The sequence below is a fragment of the Hevea brasiliensis genome, chromosome 15, assembly GCF_030052815.1.
Source record: "Hevea brasiliensis isolate MT/VB/25A 57/8 chromosome 15, ASM3005281v1, whole genome shotgun sequence".
Lineage (NCBI taxonomy): Eukaryota > Viridiplantae > Streptophyta > Magnoliopsida > Malpighiales > Euphorbiaceae > Hevea > Hevea brasiliensis.
Window position 1 is genome coordinate 10,691,978 of NC_079507.1, and position 20,996 is coordinate 10,712,973.

General features: G+C 34.9%; 1 protein-coding gene across 2 annotated transcripts in view; it reads left to right on the top strand.

The window, feature by feature from the left end:
* Window positions 1–653: 653 nt before the first annotated feature.
* The window catches only part of LOC110663850 (AP-4 complex subunit epsilon), a 53,462-nt gene continuing 33,119 nt past the window's right edge, over window positions 654–20,996 (top strand). For both annotated transcript variants that reach the window (XM_021823294.2, XM_021823297.2), the window contains exons 1-4: window positions 654–1,544; window positions 18,254–18,439; window positions 20,235–20,450; window positions 20,561–20,671. In XM_021823294.2, coding sequence (XP_021678986.2) covers window positions 942–1,544; window positions 18,254–18,439; window positions 20,235–20,450; window positions 20,561–20,671 — 1,116 coding nt within the window. In that variant the 5' untranslated portion in view covers window positions 654–941. The remainder of the gene's footprint in view (window positions 1,545–18,253; window positions 18,440–20,234; window positions 20,451–20,560; window positions 20,672–20,996) is intronic.

Sequence of the window (20,996 nt, forward strand, 5' to 3'; positions counted from 1 at the left end):
ACTGTTAACTAATAACTAATATCTGGTAACTGATGATAACTGATTTATATTTAGTGTTTGGTAAAATTATATTTAGTTATTGCTATTGATATATAAAATAACTAATAAGGATACATATTATATAATTTATTTTATTATAAAAATAATATAAAATTATAAATTTATTATATTATATTATTTATTTTATTATTAAATTAAATATATAATTATTAAATTAATATATTATATCATTTATTATATTATTAAAATAAATATATAATTATTAATCTATTATATTATATTATTTCTTTTATTATCAAAATAAGAAAATAATTAAATTTTTTTAAAAAATAATTAAATAATTTAAAAAATATAAATAAAATAATAATTATTATTAATAAATAAAAAACTTATAATTAATTTTAAATTTTTATATATAAATAAATATTTTATGTTATTAATAAAAAATATTTTAATAAAATTAAAATTATGTTAATTAAGATATTAAATTATAAATAAAAAAATAAAAATATTAATAATATTAATTTTTAAATTAAATAAAAAAATATAATTAAAATAAAAAATAAAATAAAATAAATATAAATTATAAAATATCATATTAATTATTCATCAACCGCCTAACTTTATTTTTTAAAACTTTACCTGTTTGCTGGTGTCAGCTAGACGAACCAAACACCCTCCTAACGTGAACGTGAAAACTGAAATTGATTGGAGCCTCTCCTCCGACACCAAGTTGCCTCTTATCATACACTCTGTGCTCACCTCACCTAATTCCGGCCTTCTTCTAAAAAGCAAAAAAAAGTTTCTCTTTCAAATCAGATCTAAAATCTCATTCATTTTGGTTTTCATCTCTGAAAGCCAAAGCCACTCCTCAGTAATGCCTCAAATTCCAACTCCAAAGCCCTAATTGAGTTCAATATTTGCCCATCAAAATCAATCCAATGGAGCAACTCAAGACCATAGGGAGGGAGCTCGCCATTGGCTCCCAAGGCGGCTTCGGCCAATCCAAAGAATTCCTCGATCTCGTCAAATCAATCGGTGAGGCTCGATCCAAGGCCGAGGAGGACCGAATTGTTCTGAGCGAGATTGAAACACTTAAACGACGCATCGTTGAGCCTGACATTCCCAAGCGGAAGATGAAAGAGTTCATCATTCGCCTTGTCTACTTTGAGATGCTCGGTCACGATGCTTCCTTCGGCTACATACACGCTGTCAAGATGACCCACGATGACAGCTTGCTTCTCAAGCGAACTGGGTATCTTGCTGTCACACTGTTTCTTAACGAGGATCACGATTTGATCATCTTGATAGTGAATACTATTCAGAAGGACTTGAAATCGGATAATTATTTGGTTGTTTGCGCCGCTTTGAATGCGGTTTGTAAGTTGATCAATGAGGAGACTATTCCTGCCGTGCTTCCGCAGGTGGTGGAGTTGTTGGGGCATTCTAAGGAGACTGTTCGGAAGAAGGCGATCATGGCTCTTCATCGCTTTTATCAAAAGTCCCCGTCTTCCGTTTTTCATCTCGTCTCAAATTTTAGCAAGGTTAGGTTTTTTGAATTTCTGACATTTGTATTTAAGGTGATATGTGCTGTGTTGTGCGAAGTTTTTATTTTATTTTATTTTTATTTTTAATTACTTATTAGCATTTGCACTGTAGAGCCAACATGTGCCTTTTTGGTTCGTATAAAAGGTGAGCTTAAAATCAGAGTCTAACAGAAGTTTTTGGAACCAAATGAATAAGTTTTATTTCATTTCTAAACACTCAAATGAACTCTACAGAATTTGCTATTAAGAATTCAATGAATTCTGCTAAAGTTAACATTTAAGGAGAGAGGAGAAAAATAGATAAAATTGATAAGAATAAATATCACCACCCAATCCAATCAGTGTATATAGTATAAGGGCTGGACAATTTATTTGCAAACTCCATTTATTTTGATAGAATTTGTTCCAAAGTGAATTGTGCAAAATTAAAAATGTGTTTTCAATTCCTTATTGATTCTAGATAAATAACATAAAAGTTGACGCTTAAGTTCAATTATATGTAAAAAAATGCAGGTAATGTTAACTACATCTTGAGAGCTTGTGAGAACTGTCTTGCTTTTTCTTGTAAGATAGAGCCTGGCTTGGCAAATCTAGGATTGCTAGCGAAAGGGGCAAATATGGAGAAAAAGATAATTTTATAATACTGTATGCTAAGTACTTAATTTATACCAAAACAATTTTAGATGTTTTGTTCAGACAAAATAAGCCTAAAATTTCTTTAAACATAAAGAATCTATGCAAGATTTAATCTAATTGTCAAATAATCTACAAAAGAATTACAAACTTGCGTCTCAGTTTTTAATTCAAGTAACTTTATAAAAGAATCATATTTTGAAGTGCACGTACTTTGGCAATTTAAAAAACAACTGTCAAATTTGAACAAGTTAACTAGAAAAAAAATAACATAGGCTGACAAATTAGTAGCATGCAATAAAAGGACGTAATATCCAAAAAATTTCAAACAATTAATACATGGGCTTAATCTTTAATGGTTGACAAAGACTTGAAAAAAGTTATAACAATGAATAAAAAATAATTTTTCTGACTGAAAAGCCATCATAACTTCATTAATAGATGGGGAGAAAGTCAAAGGAATGTAGTGCGGGAACCATCTATACATTTTGCCACCTAACATGATTATTAGAATTTTGAATTGAAGGGTGGAAATGAATAACTGGAATGGAGTCTAAAATCCATGAAGTATGAAATTTAGGCTTACAGGGGTTTTGACCAACCATCACGAAAATATTAGAACTAATTAATTAGTTAGTTGGCCTTTCACTCTTACATACCCATTACATTTGGTTGGTGTTTTTATTAGATGTGAGATTCTTAACACTTTCACTTTGGGATTGGACATCCGGTTGGCACTCGAAACTTGAAATCCTTCCCCCTAAAACCAAATTGGGTCTTACTAGGATTGAACATCCAAACGAGCCTGAAAATGAAATGCAGTGACAACACCGATAAATTGAAATGAAATTGGGTCGACCTGCTCTAATACCAAATTAGAATTTTGATTTGAAGGGTGGAAGTGAATAATAGGACTAGAGGCTAGAATTCATAAAGTATGAAATTTGGGCTTACTTGGACTTGGACCAATCATTGCTAAAATATTAGAACTAACCAATTAGTTAGTTAGCCTTTCACCCTTATATACCCTTTATATTTGGTGTTTTTATTAGATGTGGGATTCTTAAAAATGATCAATGATGAGTTAGCCTAATCTCATGCATCACAATTATAAGTTTCCATGACTTTTGTCTTATTAGTTTCTTTCTCTCTTTGAGGAGAACATATTTCAATTTTAGCTTTTTGTAAGGGTGTCAAATAATTTTTCTAATAGGAGGAAATATTGATTATAGCATTTTAGTGATTAGCTTTATAGAAGAAGAAATCAAAACCTAAGGGGGACTAGTATGAGAATTGTGAGGGGGACATTTTAGTGATAATTTTCTAACATGGCTTTGCTATTTAGCTTATGCCTAATATTTCTGACGACTAATTGTAAGAATGTTATGCTGGTTAATTTGAAAGGTGCATGCAGAATATTGTCTTGAAATAGTTGAGTATAAAAGAAATTATAAAATTAAGGCCGCTTGATTAAAAAGAATAGTGCATGAAGCATACCACTCTTGTGGGTGTCTCATATTGTAGGAGAAGGAAGAGGGCAAATATGTAATAATGTCAAGAGAGTAGTTATTTTTGGAGGGAAAATTAGTTTTGGGAGAATAGTAACAGTAACAGTAACAGAATTTGTTAGAGCTGTTGACAGCTAAGAAAAACAGTTAGGCTACTTGTATAAGACTAGCAAGGGGAATGCTGTATTGGGTATCGAGAAATTCAATAACAGAAATCTCTTCCTCTCAATTCTTTTCTCCCATCTCTCTCTAAATTCTTTTGATCTTTTCTCATCCCAGATTCTCTTCTTTTCTCACCTAGTCTCCATTCTTCCGTGTTAATTCTGAGTTAGAAAACAGATGCTACCTTACAAATTAGTATCAGAGCTAGGTTGCGAAGGGAAACACCAGAAATTTTTGTCACAATTATGACTAGATCTGGCTCCATTCTTCAGGATGCTGCCACTGCTAGGATCGCGGAATTGGAAGAGCAGTATAGTGTTTTACAGGAGGAAGTTGGAAGAAACAGGGTGGAGTTAGAGCAGAAAATTGATTCCTCAATAGTAGCTTCTGGTGATAGGATATTGACTGAGATGCGAGCTCTGTTTGACGGTTTGGGTGTTGAAAAACATGCTGTGGGTCATGAAGATGCTGGGCAATCCTCTGCTTCTCTCGGAGGACAGGGAATTCTGGGTAATCCAAATGCCAGAGTTAACAAGCAGATTGGAGATACTATTGGATCTAATCAGGATGAAGGTATGTCAAGGAACTTACCTAAGATTGAATTGGTTACTTTTGAAGGGAAGGAGCCTAGGGTGTGGTTGAGAAAATGCGTGAAATATTTTGAGGTGTATGGAATTGCTAGAGAACAAAGGGTGGCAGTAGCTAGTTTGTTCTTAATAGAGAGGGCAGATACATGGTATCACAATTGGATTAAGGGGGAAGGGCAACATAGTTGGGAGGAATTTGAAAGGGCTTTGTGTGTTAGATTTGGAGAGGAAGGGCTAGAAGATGTAGTGGAGGAAATGATGAAACTAAGGCAGGAGGGATCTGTAGGGGAATACCAAGACAGGTTTGAGGATCTAAGGATTAGAGTGGAAAGAATTATACCAGATCTAGGTGAGGTCTTCTTTTTGGCTAGTTTTGTGGGAGGATTAAAGGAAGAAATCAGGCCTATGGTGAGGATGTTTAGACCAACAACACTGTCCCATGCCTTGGATATTGCTAGATTCCAAGAGCAGATCCTGAATTGTAGCAAGAAACCTGCATCAAACAACAGACCTTATTACAACACTTACAAAGCCAATTATACCTCATATTCTAGCCCATCTCAAGCCAAGCCTATCTTTAACAATCAAACTTACCCTTATGCACCTAAATTCCTTATTGGTGAGCAGCCTGCCATTACCAAACAACCTATCCCTTCTCAAAAACCAGCCACAACTACAAATTCTGTCAATCAGCCTGTAACCAAACCAAACAATAATGTGAGTTCCACAGTTATTAGACCACCTAAACCCTGTTTTAGATTTGGAGAGAAGTACTTCCCTGGCCACCAATGCAAGCAAAAATCCGTGATGGCTGTCCAAGTTGAGGAAGAAGATGTGGCAGCCTATCAGTTACCGAAGCAGAAAGTAATGGAGGCTGAAGAAGTGTGGCATGAGGTGTCTGAAGGAGAGTTAGTTGATCCACCTGCAGAAGCCACCCTTTCTGTACATGCACTGGAGGGAAGACAAGGAAACAAAACTATTAGAATGATTGGGCAATACAAGAACAGAGAGTTGTTAATTTTGATTGACAGTGATAGTACCCATAGCTTTGTTGGTGCCAAGCTGGCTGAAGAACTTAAGGTGCCTATTGTTGGAGAGCCTATTTTTGCTGTGACAGTAGCCGATGGCAGGAAAATGATGAGCAATACCATTACTCCAGCTTTTAGCTGGAAAATGAATCAATATACTTTCTGTTTTGATTTCAGGATCCTGGAAATGGGAAGCTTTGATGTAATACTTGGAGTGGACTGGTTGACTACTTTCAATCCAGTCTTGTTTGACTTTGAAAAGTCATAGATCAGTTTTTTGAATGAGGGAAAATTGATAATATTACAAGGCATTTTGTTGAGATATGCCTCCCCTAAACTGCTCAATGGAGGTAGCTATAAGCAATTGATGCACAAAAGGGGAGGGAATTTCAAAACCCCTCTATTTTGTGTCGAAGCCACTCAGCATAACAATATGGTAACTTCAATGGAATCAGGTACTTATTCACCTGCTTTGCAAGTACTTTTACAAAAATATAGTTGCATTTTTGACAATCCAAAGGAACTGCCACCTTTTAGGAGTCACAACCTCTCCATTCCATTACTGCCCAATGCTCAGCCTGTCAATGTCAGGCCATACAGATACCCTCATTTCCATAAGGCTGAGATAGAAAAGCTAGTAACAGAGATGCTAGATTCTGAGATTATTCAGTTGAGCAGTAGCCCTTATGCATCACCTGTGTTATTGGTAAAGAAAAAAGATGGTACCTGGCGTTTTTGTGTTGATTATAGGAGGCTGAATGACATTACTGTCAAAGATAAATTCCCCATTCCCATAATTGATAATTTACTAGATGAGCTTCATGGGGCATCAATCTTTTCTAAGATTGATTTGAGGGCAGGATACCACCAGATTAGTATGGACCCACCTGATGTTCATAAAACCGCCTTTAAGACACATCAAGGACACTATGAATTTACTGTCATGCCCTTTGGGCTGACAAATGCCCCAGCAACCTTTCAGGCCTTGATGAATCATATATTTCATAAGTACTTGAGGAAGTTTGTGCTTGTCTTTTTTGATGATATTTGGGTATACAGCTCCTCTATAGAAGAGCATCTGCAGCATTTAGAGATAGTGTTCCAGATCTTGAAAGAACAGAAATTGTATGCTAAACTCAGTAAATGTTCTTTTGGTAAAACTGAGATTGATTATTTAGGCCACATAATTTTGGGTGAGGGAGTTAAAACTGATCCTTCGAAGATTCAAGCAATGATAACATGGCCAGTCCCTCAGTCTCTTAAGGAATTGAGGAGTTTCTTGGGTCTTACTGGATACTACAGAAAGTTTGTGAAGGGTTATGGTATCATTAGCAAGCCTTTGATTGATATGCTTAAAAAGGATGCCTTTCAGCGGATTGATGCAGCCCAACAGGCCTTCGAGCAACTCGGACTTGCTATGTCTCAAGCACCTGTGTTAGCTCGTCCTGACTTCAACAAACCTTTAATGTCTCAAGCACCTGTGTTAGCTCTTCCTGACTTCAACAAACCTTTTATTATAGAAACTGATGCCAGCGGCAGTGGCATGGGAGCAGTCTTACAACAGGAAGGTCACCCTGAAGGAGCGGAAGCATGAAAATTAGTAGTTTAGAACATTGAATTAAAAAATTTTTCTTCTAGGGTCTCATGCATCATACAAGATTCATTATTTACCTAATTGATTTCAATGTTAAACAGCATATTAAAGCACTTTTAATATGTTTTTGGATCTACATTTGCCATTTAAGATTTTAGAATTAACAGATTAATTCATTAGAACCTTAGATTAATTCAAGATTATGTGCACTAACCTTTTGATGCACTGTTGATGTGTTTGGTACCTTTGGGAAGCACCTAGGACACCAGATGTTGTCTCTCTAGCTTGTCCACACCAAGATCACTAATGGCAGCCCCTTGAACAACTTCTCAAGTCTTTCCAATTAATTAGAAATTGAGGTTTTGCCTTTTAGAGAGGTTGCAGATGTATATAGGACACTAGAAACGATTTCTAGCAATTGTAATTCAAGAGAATGTTGGCAATTCTCTTTGAATTGATGAGAGATAAAGAAGAAGAGAAGAAGAGGCATGAGAGGTGGCGGCACCTTTTGATAAAAAAATCAGAATGCTTTTTGTTCTTTCATCCTTTTCCTTTTATAGTTAGGTCACCACTTAAAACCTTTGCCACGTGTCATTTTCTGATAGCATCATATTTTAATTTGACCCAATTACATTGTGCCAAGTGTCAAAGTTAGATATAATCTTGACTTTGATCATCTTACATAATTGAAAGACAAATGGCATGCTTATGTGTAGTGTCATGTCTCACCATCTCATAGTGCCACATGTCACCCTGTGAAATGACAAAATTAGCCTTGTGTCTTAATTTTGAGTTCTCAACCCAAAATAATTATTTCTCTTCTTCTAATCAATTTATATTAAATATAAATTAATTAATTAATCTCTATTAATTAATTTATCATAATTAAATTTATATTTAAACACTTTAAATATAAATTTAACTTATACTATACATCCAATAATCTAGATTTGGTTTCAAGCTGTGCTAGGAACTTTGCAATTTAATTGCAAATCAAACCTATTTAATTAATCAATTAAATTCTTTAATTAATTAATTAAATCACATTTAACTTGGTGATTACTTGTGAATGTGTGTGACTCACTAGGCTCATCACTAATTGGTAGTGAGATATAATATTAACTCTTAATATCATCAGAACTCTTTCTTGCCATAAATGATTTCTCTAAATCATTTTAAGCACCTCATAGACCATGCATAACACCTAGCATAGCATGACATGGCCACCCAATCAGTAATGAGATTTACCTTAAATGAACCTATAATCATATGTTACCATGCACTAGAATTTCTCTGGTACAAAATTCCAATTCAAGTTGGAGTTATGGTTTATGTCAAACCCCATTTGTTATGAATATTATGTTCTCTTTTAATTCCAGTTTTTGATTAAAAAGATTTTCTCATCAGAAACTCTTTTCTGATTAAATCTATCTGTCCTGGCTAGGAACTTGAAACATTAAGAACAATTAAATGAACATATGATTTTATCCTTATTTACTTAGGGTAGCAGATTCCATCTTGATCAACACCTACCTTCATATATAACTAGTAGGAGCCAATACATGCCCATATACCTATACACAGTACATGTATGAAAGTAGTATCAAACTCAAACCACCTATATACAAGATAACTGTGCTATTTCAGATCTAAAGATTATATGCACTGATATGATTTATGACAATGTATTGACAAGAGTAAACTCCATGTGCTTGTCATAAATGTCACTGGTCCAGTCTACTTATCATGTATAAGTGCCTATTATGTTTGTTATATGGCATGAGACTCACAATTCCATCTTATTTACATCTCATATTAATAACGTGGGAACAAACATGATTACAATCTTTCTGGATAAGTCATGTCCTTATTGTAAAGTATCCTCGATTGTGAACCAATTTATGATAATTTGTGCTAGAAATACTGTTACTCATATTTTTAACAACTTAAGAATATAATTTCTAACAAAATATCAATGGACATTTTCTATTACACATAAACATATTATGTAAACGGGAAAGTGAAAGTGCATTTTATTAATAAAACATGTACAAGATGCATACTAAATGATATGCTTTAGGGCATACTACTAACAATCTCTCTCTAGCACTAGAGCTATTCATTACAATATCTTAGACCTATCTTCTCAAGATATCGGTCTAGCCGAGTTTGTGACATAGGATTAGTGAATGGATCAGCTGGATTTTCAGCTGATGCTATTTTCTGTATGGCTACATTGCTTCGCTCAACTATCTCTCTGACAATGTGGTAGCGCCTTTTTATGTGTTTGGATTTCTGGTGAGACCGGGGTTCCATAGCTTGTATGAGTGCTCCATTTTGTCATAGTAGAGTGGAACTGCTGACTCAATGGAAGGAACTATTGCAAATTCTGTCACGAACTTCTTTATCCAAACAGCTTCCTTTGCAGCATCTGATGCAGCAATATACTTAGCCTCAGTAGTAGAATCTGCAGTCGTACTCTGTTTGGAACTCTTTCAACTGACTGCACCTCCATTACAAATGAACACATATCCAGAGGTAGACTTTCTATCATCGATATCTGATTGGAAATCAGAATCAGTATAACCATCCAATTGCAAGTCACCACTTCCATATATCAAGAATAAATCCTTAGTTCTTCTCAAGTACTTAAGGATATTCTTGACAGCTATCCAGTGTTCCAAACCTGGATTGGATTGATACCAGCTAGTCAAACTAACAGCATATGCGATATCCTGCCTAGTACACAACATTGCATACATCAAACTTTCAATAACCGAAGCATATGGAATCCTTGTCATTTTATCTCTTTCTTCAGGTGTTTTTGGAGACATCTCTTTAGAAAGGTGGATACCATGTCTCACTGGTAACAATCATCTCTTGGAATCAAGCATGTTAAACCTCTTTAACACCTTTTTCAAGTATAGACTTTAGGATAAATCAATTATTCTTTTCGCTCTGTCTCTATAGATACGAATCCCAAGAATATAGGTTGTCTTCCCTAAGTCTTTCATGGAGAATTTATTTGACAACCATACCTTTACAGTTGTCAACATACCTGTGTCATTACCCATCAACAAAATGTCATCCACATATAAGACAAGAAAAGTGACAACATTATCACTAACCTTCTTATATACACATGACTCATCCTCATTTTTGATAAAACCAAATGACTTAATGGCTTCATTAAAACGGATGTTCCAACTCCTCGAAGCTTGTTTCAACCCATAAATGGATTGCTTTAGCATGCATACTTAGAACCATCTTGGGATTCAAAATCCCTAGGTTGTTCCATGAAAATGTTTTCTTCAATGTATCAATTGAAAAAAACTGTTTTGACATCCATCTGCTAAATCTCATCATCATAGTATGCAGCTATTGCTAATAGAATCCTAATTGATTTAAGCATGGCAACAAACGAGAAAGTCTCCTCATAGTCGATTTCTTGCCTTTGGCGAAACCCTTTCGCTACTAGCCTTGCTTTATAGGTCTCTACCTTTTCATCAGAACCAATTTTCTTCTTGAAAACTCATTTATTCCCTATAGATACAATACCTTCAAGTGGGTCAACAAGATCCTAAACTTGATTCTTATACATGGAATCAATCTCGGATTTCATAGCATCAATCCATTTTGAAGAGTCTATATCTGATATAGCTTCTTCATAGGTAAGTGGATCATCTCTATGGTCTATTTCTTCATGAGTAGACAACTCTTGTTCTTCTTCATGAAGAAAACCATATCTCACTGGTGGGTGAGATATCCTGGTTGATCTGCGAGGAGTAACTGTAGATGTTTCATCAATAGGTTTAGGTTGACTAGATGGATATATATCCATATGATCTGTTGGTTGGTCAAAATTCTGCAATTCTAACTCTATTTGCTTTTCTTTGCCTCCTTCTTGAACAAACTGTTGTTTAAGAAATGTGGCATCTCTACTTGCCACAACTTTTTGTGATGTAGGCAAATAAAAATAATATCCAAAACTTTTGGATATCCAATAAATCGACCCTTTTCTGATCTGGTTTCCAATTTATCAGTGTTCAGCTTTTTGTTATAAGCTGGACAACTCCAAATCTTAACATGCTTAAGACTTGGTTTTCTTCCATGCCATATCTCATAAGGTGTGGAAGATATTGATTTTGATGGAATCCTATTCAGAACATGCAAAGCTGATTCTAATGCAAATCCCTAAAAGGAGATTGGCATATCAGTATAGCTTATCATACTACGTACCATATCCAATAGGGTATTATTTCTCCTTTCAGATACACCATTCAGCTGTGGTGTTCCTGGAGGAGTCAGTTGAAAAACAATGCCATACTCTTTCAAGTATTCATCAAATTCAGTACTCAAGTATTCACCTCCACGATCTGATCGAAGAGCTTTAATACTTTTTTCTGCTTGATTTTCTACTTCAAATTTAAATTCTTTGAACTTTTCAAAGGATTCATGTTTGTATTTCATCAAATACAAATATCCAAACATTGATTTATCATCAGTAAAGATAATAAAATAATGAAAACCGCCTCTAGCCATTTCTTTAAATGGACCACATACATCACTATGTATTAGCTCCAAAATATTTTCAGCTCTTAGCCCTTGTTCAACAAAGGTTGATCTGGTCATTTTGCCTTGAAGGCAGGATTCACAAGTTGGAGTAGGTTCAGAATCCAATGAGGATAGAATTCCCATTTTCTCCAGTTTTGCAATCCTATCTTTGTCACATGACCTAATCTTAAGTGGCAAATATATTTTGAACTTGAGTTGATTTTCATCATGGCATTGCATTCATTTAGATCACTTGCATTCAATTTGTGTTTTTCATTATTATCCAAATAATAAAGACTATTATGCATATAACCCGAGCCAATATATTTATTTTCAAAATAAATATTGCAAACATCATTTGTGAACTGAAATTTATAACCATCTCTAGTCAAACTAGATATCGAAATAATGTTCTTAAAATTATTAGGTACATATAAGATATTATTCAAACACAAAACATGTCCAGACATGTAAAAAGATTTAGATCCTATGGCTAAAACTTCAACAGTTGAGCCATCGTCGACTAACATCTCGAGAACGCAAGCTGCTACTGTTTTTTAGTTCCTGCATATCATAAGAAATGTGAGAATTGACACTAGTATCTAAAACCCAAACTGTAGATGAACTATTAGTATCATCAGAATCTAAATAACGAGATATGGACATACCTTCCGAAGGTGTATCCTTCTTGTCCTTATGTGAAGCAAGATATCCTAGGCAGTTCCTTTTCCAGTGCCCATCCTGTTGGCAGTGTAAACATTTTCCTTTGCCTCCATCAGCTTTAGTCTTCCCTTTCTGTTTAGCTATCTTTTTGGAAGGATCAGGAATTTGAGGTTTCTTTTTCTTATTGCCCTTCTTCTTGTTGGACTTTCCAGTGGAAGAAGATGCAGTCAAAGCTACCTCTTTTCCTTTATTGCCCGGCATATTCTTTTGGGCAATAACCAGCATGTTGAGTAAATCAGCCAAGGTGCATTCCTATTTAGTCATATGGAAATTTGTCACAAAATTCCCAAATAACTCAAGAAGGGACTGAAGGATCAAATCCGTTTGCAGTTGGAAATCCATGTTAAAGTCAAGATGTTTCAGCTGCTCAATCAGCCGAATCATCTTGTGGACATGATCCCCAACATTCTGTCCCTTAGACATCCTCATGCGGAATAGCTGTCTAGATATCTCATACCTAGCATTCCTGCTGTGCTCATCATATAACTCTTGTAAGTGAAGGAGGATCTCACTCGCACTCTGCATGTTCTCATGCTGCTTCTGTAACTCATTACTCATAGAAGCAAGCATATAACACTTAGCTCTCATATCATGCTCCTTCCACTTGTCCAAAGTTTCATGTTCCTCTTGAGTGGCCTCTGAAGGTAAGGGACCAGAAACATTTGAGCCTAGAACATATCCTATATGTTCAAGGTTCAGGACAAGTTTCAAATTTCTTAGCTAATTAGAGAGATTAGGTTCTGTCAACCTATTGTAATAAAGTATGCTCGCAAGGATATTGGATGGTAGTGGTTGTGGCGTGCTCATTATTATCAGAAAATTAACTGCAGAAAATAACCAGATTAATTAGTAAATGTATAATGTATTTAACCAAAATGATTATAGTCTTTTAATCAAATTGGTCCTCCCACTAACTTAGCGAATCCTACACTTCCAAAGTAGAAAACGGAAATCCTAGTTGAATGGATTTCTAGTGGGTGATTGAATTCTTATAGTCTTATTGATCATCCTCAGGCACATCCATTATTGGAATTACAATAAACTGTAAGTGAGCAACTCCTTATCCATCATATCTCATGTGAGGTTCAATCATTTACATAGCCCTTAATGCTCAAAATCTCAGGCACATCCATTATTGATTTATCTTGCATTAGTTAAGTTGATCCCATTGAGCCAGTAAACATGCAAATAATTTTAATGTCCTCAAGTACATCCATTATTGGCCACCAAACCATTTATATATTTACAACATCTCATGCTTAACAATTATTCTTTAGAAAATCTCTTAAATTAATTGCATCATATGCAAGTATTTAAAATTTCTTAAAATAATTGCCTAAATGGAGGGCCCATGATATAATTACGTTTAATCATACCATTTCCAACTTAATCATTTGTTTGGAAGATTTTGTGGTCGTCCTAATTACTATTATGGTCTCACTTTGCACATTATCCATTTAGCATGCATATATCATATACTTGCATACAATCCCATACATCTCATGCATTCATGGATAAACAATAAATATGGTATGATCATGGACTTTCTAAGGGATTCAATTTTGAGCCACCAAGAATTGAATCAGGGCATTCCTAAGTGTATTTCATTCGTTCATATTACAAGAGTTGTTGAAGGAGTACATAATCAATACTTGATCTTAAATTCCTCCCACTGGTCCCACCAATGCTCTTGACCTCCTTGATCTTCATGCAATCCAATTACATAGTAATCCTTGGCATACCAAGGCGAATTTACAAGAACCAAACAAATGAAATTACAATCCAAAAAATATTACAACCTTTATAATATATGCCACTAAAATAAATTAATTAATTTACAACCTAAAGAAATATAAAAGAAATAAATCCAGTCACATTGGTCTTTTATTGTCCATGATCATCTATCATGCATATCACTATTTAACAATTAAATAAAACATACATATTAAAATTAAATTGAATATCTCATATTCAACTAAAAAATTCAGATTTGATTATGATTTAAACAAATTTAAAAATTTAGATTTGAATCACATTCAAACAAATTTAAAAATTCAGATTTGTATCAAAATTTAATTGTGTGATTAAAACTCCTAATTAAACACTTTAATTAGTAATGGGCCTAATTATGGGCCTTGAAACCAAGTCCACATTCAAGCAAACCTTGCGCACCATGAGGTGCCATTGATGCCGCCACTTATGGTGGCTCCACCATGTGTGCCGCCACATATTTCTTTGCAACCAGCAATGAATCAATCATCTTATGATCAAATCACACAATTAAATCATATAGTAAACAATCTAAATGGCAAATATAATGGCTCTGATATCAATTGAAGGAGCGGAAGCATGAAAATTAGTAGTTTAGAACATTGAATTCAAAAATTTTTCTTCTAGGGTTTCATGCATTATGCAAGATTCATTATTTACCTAATTGTTTTCAATGTTAAACAGCATATTAAAACACTTTTAATATGTTTTTGGATCTACATTTGCCATTTAAGATTTTAAAATTAACATATTAATTTATTAAAACCCTAGATTAATTCAAGAACATGTGCACTAACCTTTTGATGCACTGTTGATGTGTTTGGTACCTTTGGGAAGCACCTAGGATACCAGATGTTGTCCCTCTAGTTTGTTCACACCAAGATCACCAATGGCAGCCCCTTGAACAGCTTCTCAAGCCTTTCCAATTAATTAGAAATTAAGGTTTTGCCTTTTAGAGAGGTTGCAGATGTATATAGGACACTAGAAACGATTTCTAGCAATTTTAATTCAAGAGAATGTTGGCAATTCTCTTTGAATTGATGAGAGATGAAGAAGAAGAGAGAAAGAGGGATGAGAGGTGGCAGCACCTTTTGATAAAAAAATCAGAATACTTTTTGTTCTTTCATTCTTTTCCTTTTATAGCTAGGTCACCACTTAAAACCCTTGCCACGTGTCATTTTCTGATTCATCATATTTTAATTTGACCTAATCACATTATGCCAAGTGTCAAAGCTAGATATAATCTTGACTTTGATCATTTTACATAATTGGAAGACAAATGGCAAGCTTATGTGTAGTGCCATGTGTCACTATCTCATGGTGCCACATGTCACCCTATGAAATGACCAAATTACCTTTGTGTCTTAATTTTGAGTTCTCAACCCAAAATAATTATTTCTCTTCTAATCAATTTATATCAAATATAAATTAATTAATTAATATCTATTAATTAATTTTTCATAATTAAATTCATATTTAAACACTTTAAATATAAATTTAACTTGTACTATACATCCAATAACCTAGATTTGGTTTCAAGCTATGCTAGGGACTTTGCATTCTAATTGCAAACCAAACCTATTTAATTAATCAATTAAACTCTTTAATTAATTAATTAAATCATATTTAACTTGGTGATTACTTATGTATGTGTGTGACTTACTAGGCTCATCACTAATTGGCAATGAGATATGATATTAACTCTTAATATCATCAGAACTCTTTCTTACCATAAATGATTTCTCTAAATCATTTTAGGCACCTCATAGACCTTGGTTAACACCTAGCATAGCATGACATGGCCACCCAATCAGTAATAAGGTTTACCTTAAATGAACCTATAATCATGTGTTACCATGCACTAGAATCTCTCTGTTACAAAATTCCAATTCAAGTTGGAGTCATGATTTATGTCAAACCCCATTTGTTATGAATATTATGTTCTCTTTTAATTTCAGTTCTTGATTAAAAAGATTTTCTCATCAGAAACTCTTTTCTGATTAAATCTATCTGTCCTGGTCCGGAACTTGAAACATCAAGAACAATTAAATGAATATAGGATTTTATCCCTATTTACTTAGGGTAACAGATTCCATCTTGATCAACACCTACCTCCATATATAACTAGTAGGAGCCAACACATGCTCATATACCTATACACAGTACATGTATGAAAGCAGTATCAAACTAAAACCACTTATATACAAGATAACTGTGCTATCTCAGGTCTAAAAATTCTATGCACTATATGCACTGATATGATTTATGACAATGCATTGATAAGAGTAAACTCCATGTGCTTGTCATAAATGTCACTGATCCGGTCTACTTATCATGTATAAGTGCCTATCATGTTTGTTATATAGCATGAGACTCACCATTCCATCTTATTTACATCTCATATTAATAACTTGGGAATAAACATGATTACAATCTTTCTGAATAAATCATGTCCTTATTGTGAAGTATCTTCGATTGTGAACCAATTTATAATACTTTGTGCTAGAAATACTGTCACTCATATTCTTAACAATTTAAGAATAAAATTTCTAACAAAATGTCAATGGACCTTTTCTATTACACATAAATATATTATGTAAACGGAAAAGTGAAAATGCCTTTTATTAATAAAACATGTACAAGATACATACTAAATGATATGCTCTAGGGCATACTACTAACACACCCCATAGCTTATGTTTCCAAAACTTTTGGGCCTACAACTAGATCCTTATCTGTCTATGAAAGAGAGCTTTTGGCAATTCAGTTTGCTGTCTCCAAATGGAGACATTACTTGGAGCAGGGTCTGTTTTTATTAAGACTGACCATGAAAGTATCAAACATTTGCTTGAGCAAAGGCTTCATACAAGTCTGCAGTTTAAGGGAATTTCAAAACTTTTGGGTCTCCAATATCAGATCTTGTATAAAAAAGGGGTTGATAATAGGGTGGCTGATGCATTATCCACAAAATCTATTCATGAAGGGCAGCTTACTATGACCCTTCAATCCTCTTTGCAGCCTACTTGGATGTCACAATTGATTGCTAGCTATGAAGGGGACTCTATTGCTAATGATTTGATAGTTCATCTTTCTGTGGATGAAGCTGCCCATCCTGGTTACACCTATAAGGATGGTTTATTATTTTTCAAAGGCAAGTTGTATGTGGGTATGGCAGGGATATTGAGGGAGCAACTCTTAGCTCTATATCATAACTCTTGTTTGGGTGGACATTCAGGTATCAATGCTACCTATGTCAGGCTCAGTAGACACTTCTACTGACCTGGTATGATGAAAGTTGTTATGGAGTGGGTCAAGGCCTGTGATGTTTGCACTCGATGTAGAGTGAAGCATTGTGCTACACCTGGACGGTTGCAACCCTTGCCAGTTCCAACACAAGCTTGGCAACATGTTACTATGGATTTCATTGAACAAATGCCTAAGTCTCAAGGGAAAGACACTATTCTTGTTGTTATTTGCAGATTCACTAAGTATGCACACTTCATTCCTCTTCAACATCCATTTACTGCTTCTGGTGTTGCCAAAACATTTGTGGATACAATCTTCAAGTTACATGGCCTGCCTCAATCAATAGTGTCTGACAGGGACAGAGTTTTTACCAGTTTATTTTGGAGGGAATTATTTAAAACTTTGGGGACTTCTCTTGCTTATAGCACTGCCTATCACCCACAATCAGATGGCCAATCTGAGAGACTCAATCAGTGTGTACCGTACAGTGGGCTCTGGGGAGGGTTGATATGCGCAGCCTTATCCCTGCTTTACCAAGAAGCTGTTGAACCTTAGAAAATTACGGACAATTATTTTTTGAATTCTAGACATTCTAGGTATAATCTGTATCTACTGAATTACTAAAGTGCATTGTTTTTTCTTCATTTAATGTGAATAAATATGAAAAGAAAGGAATAATTTCTGAGTCTGGAGTTTCTAAGATTTTGTTTTTGTGGGGAAGATGGTATATTTGGAAGAAGATGAGAGAAAAAACAATTTTACTGGTAGTTCTGTAAGAGTTTTCTTTCCCTTTTTTCTTCCTTGTTATTTTCTCAGTGAATTTCTTCATCCCTTATGTCACTTTCTATATTTCCTCTAAATAGCATGTTCAAGGATCATAATGTGGATTTTGTTGTCGCAGAGGCTTTGTGATAATGATCCTGGAGTCATGGGTGCAACGCTTTGTCCTCTTTTTGATCTTATAACTATAGATGTTAATTCTTGTAAAGATTTGGTGATTAGCTTTGTAAACATTCTCAAACAAATAGCCGAGCATAGATTGCCAAAGAGTTATGATTATCATCAGATGCCAGCTCCTTTTATACAGGTATTTTGCATTATGTTTTGTGCTTATTCAACTTACTTTTGTGTATATTTGAGTTTCTACTGAAGTATTCACTCTTTAGACTGCATCCATTATCCTTAGCATTTGACAGTTATGCATTAGTTATCTTATGTTTGCATTTGCTTTTATCAAAGCTGATTATAGATTAAAGGTGCATTTGGTATCATTCCTGTTTCATATTTTGAAAAAAGAACATGTTTGGTGAAACTGTACTTCTGTGAAAACTGTTTTAAGAAACCAAAATATAAAAAGCTAGATATCATTAACATCTATAACCAATCATCAATATCATGCTGCCTCCACTCTCACATTGCTGCTATCACCCCCTCTTCCCTTTTTCCCCAGGGTTAGGCTGCTATTCCGCCACCTTGGCTGAACTGTTGTCACCATCTTGCCCTCCCACCACTGCCAACCAACCACTCTCACATTGCTGCTATCACCCCCTCTTCCCTTTTTCCCCAGGGTTAGGCTGCTATTCCGCCACCTTGGCTCAACTGTTATCACCATCTTGCCCTCCCACCACTGCCAACCAACCCTTCCACCATTATGCCTCCTCCACCATGATAACACCATTGCTGCTGCCACCTCATTTGTTATGTTTCCATCAACTTGCTGCTATCATCACCAATGCCTCTGCCATCCCAGAGTAATCTTACTGCTACTAGTATCTTATCACCACTTTAGAAACTGTCATTTCTCTGCGAACTTGCTGCTATCATCACCAATTGACCGCCATTCTAGAACCATCTTAACAACACTAGAAACTCACCGTCCAATTACTAGTACTATGGTCCCATCCCACCCATACCTCCACCACTGCTGTTGCACACTGCCATCACTTGCCGCTATCTGCTAATACCACCATTTTTTTTTTTGTAGCTTTAGGGATCAAAGAGAAAAAAGTTTTTAAAAAAGTAGGCAAAAAAGAAACGTTCTTTTCTTTAAATGAAAAATGACATTGATGTCAAATGGGGCCTGGCAGACTATTGTTTTGCTACACAGTACACAATAAAGAATGGAGAAAGGGTCTTGCATATTTGGTTTTCAATATTGATGAGATGACAGAACAATTATTCCTTCACTCTTAGTGGTTCTCCTTTATGGGACGTATATGACTCAAAATGCGGCAGTGTGGTCATGATGTGAATATGTGCTTCAGATGATGGGCACATTTGAGTTATACAAAGGAATATGAATACATGCTCACCTACTGTCCTAGTCATAGACAAACAAATGCAGAGCTTTGGTTGTTTTAAGTTGATTTTGGAACTAGTTTACTTGACCTAAACAAAGAATATATTTAATTCTCCTATGTTAATATCCCACATTGGCTTGGGATAGGGGTTATGTGCCCTTTATAAAGCTTTAGGCACTTCCCCCTTGAGCTAGCTTTTGAGAGTGAGTTAGGCTCGGTCCATTTTCTTAAGATGGTATTAGATCTTCCATAAGTGTTTCACGCTCTAGGTATTCAGTTCTAGGCATGAGGGGTGTGTTTTAATATCCCACATTGGTTTGAGATGGGGTTATGTGTCACTTATAAACCCTTGGGCACTCCTTCCCCCCTTGAACTAGCTTTTTGGGGTGAGTTAAGCCTGTAACATTTTCTTAAGATCCTCCTTTGTTCCTGAAGACATAACTGGCTTTGAAGTATGCTTGTGTTAATAGTCAGGAGAGATCTTCACCTACTTTGTAAATGTGTTCTTCTTCAGTTTCTTTACTTGTTTTTGTCATATTTGTATTCAGAGATGAGTAATTTAAATATGGTCTACTTTTGCAGATCAAGTTGCTGAAAATCTTGGCATTGCTAGGAAGTGGTGATAAGCAAGCAAGTGAGCAGATGTACACTGTCGTGGGTGACATATTTAGGAAGTGTGATTCATCAAGTAACATAGGAAATGCTGTACTTTATGAGTGCATATCCTGTGTTTCTTCAATATATCCCAATTTTAAGCTACTGGAAGCTGCTGCAGATGTGATAGCAAAATTCCTGAAGGTCTGTATTTGCCGATTATGAATTCCTTTAGAGTGCATATTTGAGTCATATTGTTTTTTTTTTGCCGTTAATATGCAGCAGCTCACATGATCGTTGTCATCTTGTGGCAGAGTGATAGTCATAATTTAAAATATATGGGCATTGATGCCCTTGGTCGATTGATAAAATTGAGTCCAGAGGTTGCTGAACAACACCAATTGGCTGTGATAGACTGCTTAGAGGTGAGAATTTTTCTTTGAAGTATTTGTGAGATGACTTATTTCGTCAGATCATGCAGCTATTTAATTGGCTTCTGTTCTATTCATTTGTTTTTTTCTCGTCCTATTATTATTATCATAAAAGTCTTTTCCCTCCTATATCATTTGCATTTGGACTTCTTTTACAATGTTCCTTTTGTCAAATTGGAAAAAAAATGAATTTCAAAACAAAGTTGATGTTGGCAATAAATGAAGAAGAAAACACATTCAAGTTGGTGTGATGTTATAGAGCATAAATTTATGGAGATTTTTGTTGGATTAAGATGGTGACTGCAGCGTCATAGTGAAG